Below are 14,190 nucleotides of genomic sequence, written 5' to 3'. Positions count from 1 at the left end.
TGTAAGTTGAAACACAGGCAGCTCCAGCTGCACGTGAGGAAGAACTTCTTTACTGTGAGGATGACAGAGCCCTGGCACAGGCTGCCCAGGGAGGYTGTGGAGTCTCCTTCTCTGGAGGTCTCCAAACCTGCCTGGATGCCGCCCTGTGCCCCGTGCTCTGGGTGTCCCTGCTGGAGCAGGGGGTGTTGGACTGGATGATCTCTAGAGGTCYCTTCCAACCTCAGCCAGTCTGGGATTCTCTGATTCTGTGGCAACCATTCCGAGCAAAGCCTATCCCCGGTGCAGGGGCAGTGGGGAGTGGCGGCGCGTGTCCAGTCGAGCGGCACCAGCGTTGACAGGAGAGGCTCCCGCCGCCTTAACCTCCATTGCTTAATGTTAATTCCCCGTGGGCTTGCTAGGTAACGCTTAAAGCTTACGGCTCTGTAATTAGAACAGCTACCAGGCCCTCCTATAAAAGCACATGCAGCAAGCTGTGCAGAATGCAAAAGGGTGGGGAAAAATGGGACAGTATTAAAAACAACAAAAAAGTTACTATCTTGTGCTATGGTGGCAACGGCACATCAAGAAATGGAAACGTGCGAGCAGAGGGCACGGATGCAGTTATGGGAGTGCAAGCCAAGGGCTGCATGCRTGCTAGGCASAGCCGACATTCAGCTCTCACCAATCATCACCTTGGTCTCCAGGGGGCACTTAGGATCCCCTTCCAAGGGCCTGGCCAACAGCCGGCAGAACCACCCGCCACTTCACGCAGCTTGGCCGTGATGCTGCTCTCAGTCTGCACAAATTCCCGTAACCTTACACACAGATGGCAGTCCACACATTGTAAACTCTGTTTAAAATCCTGGCTTTTTGTAGCCTGTAGGGTCTTTTTGTTGCCTTAAAATGTCCAAAGGGCAGTTCAGCTCAAAGGAAATGAAAGGAAAGAGGGCAGCTTGCTGGGTTGCTCATCCTTCCTGCAACCTTCTGATTACTGAGAGTGACTGTGGAGAAAGGGGACTCCAGAACTACCACGGACTTGTTCAAAACTGCCACCCAAAGTACCATGTCTAAACAAAATACCCAGATACAATGTAATATGGTTCTTTATTTTCTTTTTTAAATCCAATTTGTAAAGGTCCCTTTGTAAACAAAACAGGAACAAAAAAATCAACACGTTTCAGAGGGCTTATCTCATTTACCATTTTCTTCCCCACTCTTCATTTACCATACCACAAAGCAGTAGCTTATATTATTAGTGCTCGTATAGTGCACGTACATGAAGTTTGATTTGTGTATTAAGCTTTAAATACAATGTATTTTTGGTGAGCATAGCCCAAAGACTACACAGCATTACATTTTCAAAAGCATATGTTAAAAAAATAAAGAAAAAAAAAAGAACAATAAATGTATATTTAAGACAAACTGAAATATCTTGACCTGGCAAATTCTCTAACATGTAATTTAAAACTGCGTTCAGAGCAGAACAGTGCGAACATGCCCCCAGTCTGTGAGCTATGGTAAAATATCAAGCACACACATAAGAAAGGGAAGCAAAAGGAAAACGCCACAAAGCCAGAACTAACCTGGAAACACCCCAGTGCAGCTCAACGAGGCAACCCCCCTGCCCACTGGATCACGCCGAGAGCCCCGCAACAACAACACCCACTTCTACGCTACAGGAAGGGAAACATCGACGCCAATTTTTGCCCTTGCATTTTTTTTAAGCAAACCCCTTCAGAACAAACCCAAACGCCGAACACCTAGTTATACCGAACAGAGGTACAGATGAGGAAGTCAGGGAAGCTCCGTTACGACTGCCGCTTTTCCAGCCCTGCAGAGYGGCAGCTGGCACTGATATTGCTAGCAGAGCTTCAGCAGGGACAGGGAAAGAAAGGGAGAATCTTTACGCCGGAGGGATGCACGTGTGTAACATACAACTCGCTTCCGTCACGAAACCCGGTTAATCGCTTTAGTAAAAGGGAAAAACAGTTCTAAAAAGGGAAAGATAGTGTTCACAAGCTTAGAAATTAAAAAAGAATACAAAACCAGAACATTCCATAATAAAAAATGAAAATAATAAACATTCCATCATAACAGCACCTATTTTACCACTAAATAAGCCCCATACATGCAACAAACTACAACTACGGTATAAGGCTGTCAAATTAAAGGTTGACTTTTTATATAAACAAAGTGTAAAAATAGCAATCAGTTGCAAACTTCAAATTTAATGCTATGTGGGGATTCTGTCCCCCCTCCCCGGATTCTTTTGGTAGCCATTCCATGTGCGCTTGAGATACAAGCTCATCCATCTAGGAACCGTGATACAAATACATTGTGCCTAGGACAGTATTATCGTACTTCTGCTCCACYGTAACAGAATTGGAATGCTCGACCACGCTACTAAGCTCCGGGATGCTCTCCGCGGTATCCCCAAAGCCATGGTAGTGTCCATAGTGCAAAGTATCTCCCATGTCTTCCACCCACGAGGGCCGGTTAGACACGCAGCTGCTCGGGCTGCCGTTCAGGTGCAGCGACCCACACATATCCGTGGAAGCACCCAGGGCTTTCTCCGGTTCCTCGGCGCCGTTGCTGGTATGGATTCGATGCCGGCTCGGAGAGGTGACGCCGGGAATTATTCCATTAGGTGCCAAGCTTCCTCCGTGCCTGGTGTCCATCCCGCTGAGCTGTTGTGCAGCGGTGAAGTCCAAGTGTCCATTGCCGGCACATCCATTTGTCAGTGCATTCAATATGGAGCTACTGCTATTCATATCTGCATCGAGAAATACACCTGTCACCAAAGATTAAGGATCAAGCAGAATACATCCAAACGTCCCCGCTAAACTCCACTTACTTTAAAAATGCTTCCATAAACAGCCTTGAAAATAAACCTACCCTTTCTTTATTCATAACAATAATTCAAAGTAATGAAACGTGGCCAGCAAGCTTGAAGCACAGGTTCTAGTTTTGCAAACGTAGCTATCTATTTACATCCACTGTGTAAATAAACCTATATTCGTCTTTCCAAAGACAATGTAGCTCTTCAGAAAGAATTTTACTGAACTGCATGAAATCAGTGCAGGGCAGCAGACCACATTCTAAGTGTTTCAAAAAGTGGAATAAAAGACATCTTTGCATCTTAACARTAATGCCCACTTGGGATGAAGTATTATACATGTAGAGGAACTTGGTATCTGTGAGAAGACGAAGTTTTTTTATTTAAATTTCAGTCATAACTAGAATGTTTCTGTTCTCCTTTCTGGTGGTAACTCTCAGAGTACAGTATACACTGAAACAGGTCAAAGAAGCAAATGTTTATATTGCAGTGCTAATGTAAAATATGTTTAAGTTTCCTTTATTCAGAAAGAATCTCAATTTACCTAGCAGCCCGCTAGATAAGATACTAAGCAGGAAAAAAAACAGGTTTATATTTAAGGATAAGTTTATAATAACATCTGTACAATCCACATGCAAAATGCCATATACAATAGCAACAGCAGAATGCACAGAAGACTAAAAAAGGTAAGTAGCAGGATACAAAATGAAAAAAAAAGTGCATGCAAAAAACATTCAACTGTTTTAAAGTAATTTCTCTTTTGACTTTAGTAATTATTACAATGTTTTTATTTCCATAAACAGATTTCATCATATGTCTGGAAGATGTTTATGCAGTGGTACTCAAAGCATTAACATTAAAAAAATAGATGATTCTGCCTTAAAAATACCTAGTAGTAAAGGGCATCTAAAATTTACATTTACATTGGTCAAGATTAGTAAGGCAAGACTAGAAACTCTGGGCCTACATGGTGTCATTTGGGTTTTACATTCTGTTATTAGCCCTGGATATCTGCACATTTGTTTATGTATACATGAAAGCATAAACCTATGTGCAAAACAGAATCGTATTTACTGTTTTATTTACAATTCAGGCCGGTGGATAAATCTGTTGGCACCATGCCACATAAGTGACACATAACGAGTACCACTGTTTGATGAGGAAGAATCCAAAATTCTGGTTTTCTATTAGTCCTTTGCATGAATAGAATTTGAGATACGGATTATGACACTGATACTTCACATACAGTAATATGCAATGCCAAAAACGTATCTGTTTTGAAACTCTATGGATGCACTTGCTGGACTTTCCTATTTCATGCCTACATTAAAGAAACSACGTCAAATCCACTCACTGACCACAGATTCTTACTGAAGGTGAAAAAAAAGCCCCAAACCCACAAGACATCCACCCTGCTATTTCAGTGATAAAAATGAACAGAAAGAATTTCATATAGCGTTTATTAACTGAAAAGTGCAAAAAATTAACTGTTTAAAAATAAATTTGTCTTAGGCTGGCTTTGCCAAATCAATTGTAATAAAAATGGCACTACTTTTAGTTAATATGCAAAAGCAGGTAACTAATAGCTCTAGTGATAATTGCAGAGCGTTATTATTTGTTAAAAATTGGCACCCAAACTAATAGGATATATTTATGAAAGACAATCATTTTTCCATAAACACTTTGTAATTATCACTGGAAAACATTATGATCCACTTTTAAAGCACTGGAGATATATATATATGTATATATTTATTCCTAATATAATATCTATTCATTAGCATTCCCTTTGGTGAATCTGAAGCATAAACATTTTTTATCACAGAACAAATTAAAGTAAGAAAACCATTTCAAAATATAATAATGCACTATCATAGTAACTCCACGCCTTTACCTACTATGGACACGGAGAAGCTGACCCAAAACAGCTTCCATCAAAAATCTATGTACACCCTGGGGCTACCAAAAGCATCTTGATTTGAATAGCCCTTAAAAAAATGATTAATATTCACTAATAGTACTAACATTATGACTGTTTCATGAAGATCAGTACAAAACTCAAACACTGCTTTACAAGGKGTTTTAGTTCAAAATTCTGATTTTAAGACTTGCAATATTCAGTCTTTTATTTGCATAAATCAAAATCAGAAGTTGTTCATAGTCACATATTGCACCTATATTGTTGTCTAAACAAATTTTAAACACCTATATATCTAGACTATCCTTATAGCATATATAGCGTTGAAACAATCTGAATATATTTAGTTTTAAGATACATTATTTGCAAACCTATGTAAGCACTAGGATATGTTTCCACATTCAATCTTCTTACTAGCAATTAAATCTATTTAATGGAAATGAAATGATTCATTTAAATTATTCCTGAATTTCCTTTAACCTGAAATAACAGCAACTGAAAACAAGGCACAATGTAATACAAGTCTCAGGTTAAAAATGAAACAGCCATAGTGGATTTCTGTTTTTCTGAGAACTACCAATAAACCTTATCCTTTACTGTTACAATATGTTGAATGAAACAGCTAATCTTAGATTACTAAAACCCCAACTAAGGGGTGTTACAGCAATACAAGAGTTTTCAAGACTATAGACAGCAATGTGCAAAAATAAAGGATTAAGTTTTATGTTCAAATTAAAAATAGAATGCATATTGATTCTTGCAACAACAAGGAGTTTGCATGGCAGAAACAGTGTATATTTCAATTTCTTTTGGTCCAACAGAACTACTCTCCTGCTGTTTCGTGTCTTCAACCATTTGAATGTTGTTGCAGTTAACTTGAAACTGTCCACTCCCACCTGATACAACCGCAAACTCTCTATCAACGTGCATTTTGTCAGCGTCATCCTCCACTCCTCCATTCATCATTGGTATTAAGCCATCAAAGCTATAAGCTGGTAAAAACAAAAGCAACAACAAAAAGTAGTATTTAGTCACTGCTGCATATTTTAAAAGTCAAACAAAAAAGTTAAATACTTCTGTTACTACAACAAAAACTTTTTACAAAGAAATATGTATTATTCAGTTCTGAAAGCTCCAAGTATATCTGTATTTGAAACTTGGAATGGGCAAATAAGCAGCTGCATGCTCATTTTAAATTCATTTTTAATTTTTATTCATTTTAGGTGGAAAAAATACCAATTTATCTATCAGACCTCATCCATCAGGCAATTTTAAGTCTGATGCACTATGAGAATGAAAAAAAAATTATCAGGATGTTGGCTTTGCAGCTAGCACACTTGATAAAACCCCACAGTTTCTACCCCAGAAAATGTGTCGGACCCGTGACAGACCCGTGCCCTGCCAGTGCCAGCGCCTGCTCCTTCCCTCCCGGTTCCTGCTCCCGATTCTGCCCGCTCCCTTCACCCCAGGCTCTGCCCAGGCCCTCAAGGCCAGGGTCTCCTCAGGTGAAACCCGGCGAGCGGTGATGCYGCTGTGGGAACTCCTTTAATTAGCAGGATGGGTCTGACTTTGCTGCCCCTCATACACCCCTGCCCAGGACGATCTCCAGGCCCAGGCCCAGGCCCAGGCCTAGGCCCAGGCCTGCAGGCTGCACGGCGGCTCGCGCCGCGGCCCTCGCACCCTTCCGCACGCTGCACGCACTCGGCATCGGACACAGCWGAAATAAACGGTGTGTTCCTCAAGGAATTTCAGCAGCTGCTGAAGCGTGTTTGGGGACCAAAGGAACTATATAGGGCTTAAAGAAGACCATGGCCCTCGCACTGCRCGGCTCCAAACACCCTCTGCCAGGACAGGGAAGGCAGTTTTCCTGTCTGCCTATGGGAATATGGGAGTGCAAGGGTACACTTGGGCAAAGCACTCGAATTCCCACCAACACCTTAAAGTGGCCATACTGTGCCCTTGACTACTCATACAGTCACCTGTCACATATAGGAGCTCAGTGCATTGTATATACAGGACTCTGCAAATCCCCTGGTGCCCAGGGCCGTGAGGCAGGCATTAAGACCAGGCATTAACACCAGAACTGCCCCATGCACACCTGTGTGATGAGTGTGTTCTGCGGCAGGCTAACGGGGAGGATGCCTCCTGCGCATCCATCCAGCAGCCAGTCCACGAAGCAAGGATTCCTGGATAACCCATTTCACAAAAAAAAAAGGACAGAAATCCCAGCCAACACGTCCACATCAAAAGGAGAAAATACTTGGTATGCACTTTGAATGCTGCTTTGCAACAGCTGTGGCTACTGATTTGAATTGTGCTTCAGTTCAGCTTCACCCTCTCGGGCTCAGTTAATACATCGGATAACTACTTTGTATCACAGTATATCCTGTACTGATGTTACATTTTTTTTTTAGGCTTTCTTTTTAATTATTATCTAAGAACTTATCTAAGAACAGATACATGTGTGTACACATAAGTGAAGTTATATACAAGCAACCTCCGTCCCCTTGTTTAGCCATTCCAGGACAAATCGACTGCTTCCAGCCTCATATATATTTGTATTTACATATAGTGCTTCATCCCACTACGTGAGGTGTTTTTTCAAGGGTGTGATTGTTCTGAGTTGGTGTAARGCCATCAAAACCCCATCCTCCACACTCTCACCATGTTTATCTCCTAAATCCACCGTGTATCTAGTCTTTAAAGTAGAACACCATTCACTAGCATGCCTTTAAGAACATTATCACAAAATACAGCGTATTTTAAAAAAAGGCTGGGTAAGGACAAGCACGTACCAGTGATTTCTTATAACCCACCTTTGTAGTTCACAAACGGTCTCAAGAAGAGTGATTTACTCTCACTCCAGCAGACTTTTTGCATGACATGAGAGATATTACTGATGCTTTTGAGGGAAGATACAATTCAGAAACCTTGGCTTAAAAAGTTTGGAAGAATCTCTTAGTAAGTCTAAAAATCTCCAAGCAGCATCTTTTGCTTTGTTTACAAAGGTCATAGAAGTCCTACTGGTAAAAACTCCCCAAACTACCTACTCCACTTGGTTTGATACACTGACCTTTGACATCTCTGCAATTGATTATGAGACCTCATTCACTTAAACACACTCTATACTGTCTTGTTTACTCCAYCTACCTTTTCCCTGCTATGACTGTTTATGCTGAAAGGTAACACTAAAAAGCAGGGCTAGCCCAGTACTACACCTACAGATTTTGGGGAAACACTATGTTGTAACCAGCCTGAAGTAACTGTTTACAATTATGGGGTTAGTGGTCATAAACTCTGAAGGAAGAGTTCTCCAAAACACAGTATGCCTATCTGTGACTTTGAAGTTGTGCCTCTTGGTATCAGCATATGAATTGCATGTACTGAAAGTATCATTCCTTGGCTCTGTTATGGGCAGCTGTAGACTGCATAAGCCTACAGATTCTCTTTTCATCCAGTTCCCTAAAGTGCTTTGATCTTGAAAAACAGTCTCACATTTCATTGCAAAGAAATTTTCTCCATCATGGAGTTATTCATGACAGACTAATTACATAAGGTAGCCAATCTCATTTATTTCAATACTATAACCTCCAGTGCTGGGAGAGTTGGAATGCTGGATTGTATTATCAGAGGGATCTGGATAATATGTACTAAAGGAATTATGAATGACTGTCAACACTGATGTGATTTATATGATCCATGTCCTATTTGCCAACAGCATTTCTTCTCCTGTATCTGGAACAAAGCACCAACTCAACTCCTGTGGCTCACTGAAAGTCACTTCTGAACAAGTAGTAATTTGTTACAATAAAAACTTTGACTGAAGAAAATGTCTTCAGTGAAGATCTACGAAGTCCCTTTCCTGAAACTGGAGTGTCGGGATTGAGAGGCATCGACACAAACTGCTGCATTCCTTTTAACAAAAATTTACTGAGGTGGTCTCAGAAAGGGAGCAGAGCATATTATTCTTTTTCATACCACTGAAGTATTTCACAAGATATAAAAGGGATTTTTTTATGTTGCCACTAAAAAGCATCTGTAGTGTTGCACTATYTCATTACTGCTTGGAAAGGAAGCTAATAGTCTCACTATGTTAAGGCTGAATAGGAACCCCCAAGGTTCATTTTAGTCTGACATCACCTAATAATCCCTTATAGAGTGCTAATGATCCTAGAAATTTAAGGTGTGTGAACACCATATGCACACCAACTCTTCTAAGACTGATAAAAACTTTCCAAGCCAAATTTCTTTCATCTATCTCCTATACCAAGCAGCTTTTGARGTGAAAATCGTGAAGTGGCAAATTTCCATCAGAAAATCCAGGTATCTTTGGGTTAATGTTATTAGGGTACCCTAACACAAAACCGAGGGAGGATTAGAAGGCAATTCCAGCTCCTGCTCTTCAGGACATCATCCTTGGYGTCACGCAGCTTCAATCCTCTCTGGAGCTAGAAATCCAGGAACACACCAAGATGATGACAGGGAAAATGAGGGTTTTGTGTATACGTACACTCTTCAAAAGATGGAATAACTACTTGATACGGTTTAGATATGTAAGCAGGTTTGTCAATAATACTCAACATCCACTCTGAACCGCTTCAAAACGTTTATTTTCCTTTCTCAGCAACAGCATCACCCTTCCCCTTTTACCTCTGGGGTCTCACCTTCAGTTCTAGCCTTCTTTACTCCAGCAGACTCTGTATCTTCAAAGGATCTCTTTCGACTTGTCCCACCACTGAGTGGATTGGGACCCGCACTCTGATGAACCCCATTTAAGGTGCCATTGCTATAGAAACGATTCAGGTGACAGTTCTGGAGGTTCAAGAGAAACTGGGCACATTCTTGGAAGCCCTGGGTATGTGCAAGGTCTGCTGCTGTCAGGCCACTGGCATTTCTCAAGCTGTACAATACAAAGAAACTGAATTACACTCATTCGTCAACCTAGCTCGGCTGCTGCTGCTGCTCTTACTGACTAACTATCTGTTGGTGATGAGAGAAAAACATACACTTAGCAAATTTCCATTAAGGAATTAGTTATCAATCTTAGTTTTACAACTAACTTAGCTTTTTGTACATACATCTGTCTTCTAAGCAAAATTTGGAAGACAATACACTTTCAAATAAAATCAATATACTAACTATGTGCCTTTAAAAAAAGAAAAATAAAAAAAAAGCATCTACCTATTTAAAATTCTCAAAACGCTTGATTCTGAAATAGCCTGAAGTATCTGATCTTTACACAACCTTCAGACTAATTTAAGCCTTGAATTTTACCATCTTCTGCAGTTTATTTTGCAAGCTATTTCTTTATCTTGAGTAAAAGATTAAATACTCAAAACAAACTTAACATGACTTGGCAATTGTCCATGGCATTCTGATTTCTAAGGTAACAACAACATCACTGTTCTTCCTAGCAATAAAATATACATATATAGAAAAAGATAAAGATGCTATTTTTAATTATGCTTTGCTTATACTTGTTTTTCTCATTTCAAAGTGTGTGACATCATAAATGCTGAGACTTGCTTTATTTGACCCAAGATTTTGCCACCTAAAAGAGAAATGGTGCTAGATTTTTAATATTTTCACGTATCAAAGAGACTAAGAATTGATTCAAGTATGCTCTTTAGAGCTGTGGAGATTTCTTTTGAAAGCTTACTATATCAAAAACATCTGCACAACCACACACAAAGTCTGTGCTTAGAAATACAAACACTGTAACTTCATTTGGAAGTGCATAAAATAGAGACAGGAGGGTCAGAAATGGCAAAAGAAATCCCTTGATTGTGAAGAACGAGATGCCAGTAAATCAGGTTTTCTATGCTTTCTTTTTTCCTCCTTTCCARATAGATCTAACTAGTCAGAAAACTGGATTTCTGTTTCTTGGCTTAAGTAGTTTAGATGAGCACATTACTTGAAAATCCAGAGCCAGACCTGCTAACAGAGAAAGAGTTTAGAAGATTATTAGATCAGACTTCACTGCTGCAGCTCCCATAAGTGCAGAGCTGCTCATTCCAGCTGTTACAGAGAAAAAAGCACAAAGACTGTCTGTGCTTCCTAGAATACTGCAACTTCACTGCTATGAAAGACTCTAAAAAAAAACTTTATAAATTTACTGTTTTAAATTTATTGGAAGGCTAATTTTCTAAATGGATATAGCTGAACTACTTAAAATTGAGAAGCAGAGATGCTACAGAATCAGAAAATTCATTAACTAGGGAAGACATAATTTAATTCCATATGAGACTATCATGGCCTATTTGGACTAGTAGTGAAAATCTAGAGAACAGCAAGAGATTGGTCTAAAAAGAACTAAGAAAATGAAACACRTAAATACCAACCAAGAACACTGAAGAAACTACATTTATTCAGTCAAGATAAGGGAAATCTTACAGTTGTGGTATTATTTTCAAATACTTTAAAATTTAATCTGCAAGGAGACTCATCTCTTGTGTCTGGTACAGACAAAATTTAAGTAATGAAATTAACTAAAGGACATTTTAAGCTCGACCTTAAGAGAATGTTTCAGAACATAAAGTTAGCTAAGACTGATGAATCTCTAGGGTTTTCCCTCCTTCCCCCATGTTTTAAGAACAGATGATAATTTTTGCAAATGTAGTCAGTCTTTTCCGGTGCTGAAGTAGATATGATGTGGAAGACCCTCTAGCCACTATTCAATGCTTTTTTTGTAGTTCTAATTTATATTTGGAATACAGACAAAGCAACAATGCAACTTTAACAGGAATTTCAATGTCTTCTTCCTGAACACAGAATAGCTGAGTTTTCTCAGATCTTTTCGATTTGCTAGTCTCAAAAAGACAGCGAAGGAAATCTAAACAAGAGCAAATGAAAGTTATGCAAAGACTAAAAACAGATAATACGATGTTGACTGATCCCCTAATTTAAGCAATCAACAAGGAATAAATCATACTATTACTTAGTAAATATTATTGAACATTCTCTCTGCCTTGAAGAGTAGGCTGCAAGACAGACTACAGTTACATTATCATTTCTCCCAAAGGAATGCTGAGATGACTTGCTGGGGGCATTTGGAGATGTACAAGTGAAGATCCAAGTGACAATACTACACAGGCATGTTCTGTGTGGGTAAAGTCATCCACAGCACTTACAAAAAAAAGCTTTAAGTTAGTGCTTGTCAGATATTAAAATGCAAATAAGCTTTAAAACAACATGCACTCAAAAAGAAAGAAAAAGGCAAAAAGCACCTAACCCTTCACAAAAAAAAAAAACAAAACCCAACACACCCTCTACCTTTTCCTCTCCTTCTAAACAGTTTCTTCCTAATAAGTTGGCAGACATTTCCTTCCAGAAAACATTTTAAGGGAAGTACTGCAGAGATTCTCAAGGGGATTGAGCATACTAGGATAAAACTTTCTTGATTCAAAAAGACTCAAAGGCATTGTTCAAAAATTTAACTCATCAGTTCCAAGGAAATTTTCTGTGGCAGAAGGTTTGTAATTGGAAAGAGAGAGAAGTACAAAGTTAAAAAGGGGTTCAAAAGACATGGATGAATACAGATAGTCAAGTACTATACTATCTATACTACTGTATAGAAGGTCAACAGAACTGTTAAATTTTGGCTGCTTTCTCTGAGTGTGAATACTAATCAGAGTATTTTTTCAACATCCAGCTCTTGATTCTATGAATCCTAGGCTGCTCTGGGACTCCAATCCTTTCAAATTTCAATGAAACTGGCTGGCAGAGAAGAGGAAAAGTGGGTAAAGACAACYCCCTCACAAGACTTGCCTAGAAAAGCCTGCTAGAAAAATGGAGACGGCTGCTTATTCAGAGGCATTTCAGCTCTTTTTTTCCCCCCTACCCTTCTTTAGGAGGAAAATGGAAACAGAAAATGGCAGCAAGAACTAGTCATACAATAGCATCTCAGCATAATGAACAGCAAGCMATCACAAAAACCACCCCAGAGCAAACTCAATTAGCCACACGCACAAAAGAGGAAGAACAAAAACACCTCTGGCACAAAGCACACAGCCTGACCAGACTGACATGTGTGTGAGTGGCAGGGTTTTTTTGATAATAAAAAATACTACCAAATTAAGAAATACCGCCATCGCTGAGGAGTGTGAGCGAATAGGAAGACTGTATATTTCTAAGACCTTACATACTGTCTTCTAGAAGTCCTGGAGTGCCTGAATGAAAAAAGCTGGGATCTTTATTACAGCCTTCCTAGAAGCACCGCTCCGGACTCCGAGTGCTAAGCTCCTGGCTACCCTTTGACAGCAGCAGTTCCCAGGGACTGAGGACACATCTACCATTAAAGCCTTTCAGGATGGCCCAGGATTCGAGTAAAGAAGCCAGTCGGGCTTGGTCCCTGAGCTAAGGGGGACCACAAAAGCCCCAGCTCTAACAGATTCCCTGTGGGAATGAAATCAGCAGCAATCCCGGTGGGCGCCATCCCACCTCCTGTAAGGGGTCTGGCCAGACCAGCCCTTGCTGGTTGCCCATCACACTGATGGGAACTCGCTCTACCAGGCAAAAAGAGGAAGGCGGCAGCAAGTGAAGATTYGTCTGGCTATTCGGTGTATTATATGATATGCCACGGGCTATGAGGGTAACATTTGTTTTTAACGAGCAGGAAATTCAAGGAGTTCATTAGTACACACAGTTAACTTTTCAGCTACTAAAGCTATGAGAGATGCCCCTTGAAAGATACTTAAGTTTTCGTTTTTGGTTTTTTCTTGAAGTTTTTGACTAGCTAAAGAATACTATAACAAAAAACAACCCGAAGACTTGCTGTGAAAAGGGATGGGGGAAAAAAGTTATATCATCCAAAGTTTCATATGGCCATCAAAAAAAAAAAAACAAAAACAACCCAACCCTACCACTATATGTGTTTTTTTATATAACAAGATCCCTTCAGTGTCAGTTGACACATGATGTTAAAGTGTAACTTTGAGGTATGTGAAGGTCCAAGGAAGCTCAGAACACACTACTGGACATTAAACCTTAATGCAAGCTGCAATTTTGTTGCTGCTAATCATATAGCAAATACAGTAACTCCATTTCTGCAACTAAATTACTCCAAATATGGGAACAATTACAATGAGAAATGTCCTGAAAATCCATTAAAAAATCCTGAAGCTGAGAACACACTCATGTTTTCTTCAGTGTTCTTCTCCAAGTTAGGTTACCTACCTGAAACAGGACTGAGCAAGTAACAAGCAGAGACTGGTATTTTTCAAAGAACAATCTGAAAGGGCTGCCAGTAGTAAAGGTCGGAAAGGATGAAGGAACATTTTATTATGGAAAGGAGAATTAGCCTAAGCCTTGAAAAGTTAAAAACTTAAGATTAATCAGTCTTCTTTAAATGAAGAAATTGCAGAAAGTGCACTGAAAATTATAGCTCTTTTTTTTGGGGGGGGGGGGGGGGGGGGAGGGCACACGACCTCTCTTCCAAACAGGGTTGTGCCAAGGGCTG

The 14,190-nt window shown here is 39.9% G+C and overlaps 1 protein-coding gene across 1 annotated transcript in view; it reads right to left on the bottom strand.

Annotated features, from left to right (window-relative positions):
• Positions 1-1,152: 1,152 nt before the first annotated feature.
• Positions 1,153-14,190, bottom strand: part of ANKRD10 (ankyrin repeat domain 10) — a 33,383-nt gene continuing 20,345 nt past the window's right edge. Inside the window, exons 4-6 of the mRNA XM_026036656.1 lie at positions 9,398-9,633; positions 5,630-5,725; positions 1,153-2,752 (exon numbers count right to left, since the gene is read on the bottom strand). Coding sequence (XP_025892441.1) covers positions 2,292-2,752; positions 5,630-5,725; positions 9,398-9,633 — 793 coding nt within the window. The 3' untranslated portion in view covers positions 1,153-2,291. The remainder of the gene's footprint in view (positions 2,753-5,629; positions 5,726-9,397; positions 9,634-14,190) is intronic.

The sequence above is a fragment of the Nothoprocta perdicaria genome, unplaced genomic scaffold (assembly GCF_003342845.1).
Source record: "Nothoprocta perdicaria isolate Ctin4 unplaced genomic scaffold, notPer1 scaffold_183, whole genome shotgun sequence".
NCBI classification, from domain to species: domain Eukaryota; kingdom Metazoa; phylum Chordata; class Aves; order Tinamiformes; family Tinamidae; genus Nothoprocta; species Nothoprocta perdicaria.
Note: the sequence above shows the minus strand (reverse complement) of the source record. Positions and strands in the feature narration are given on the sequence as shown.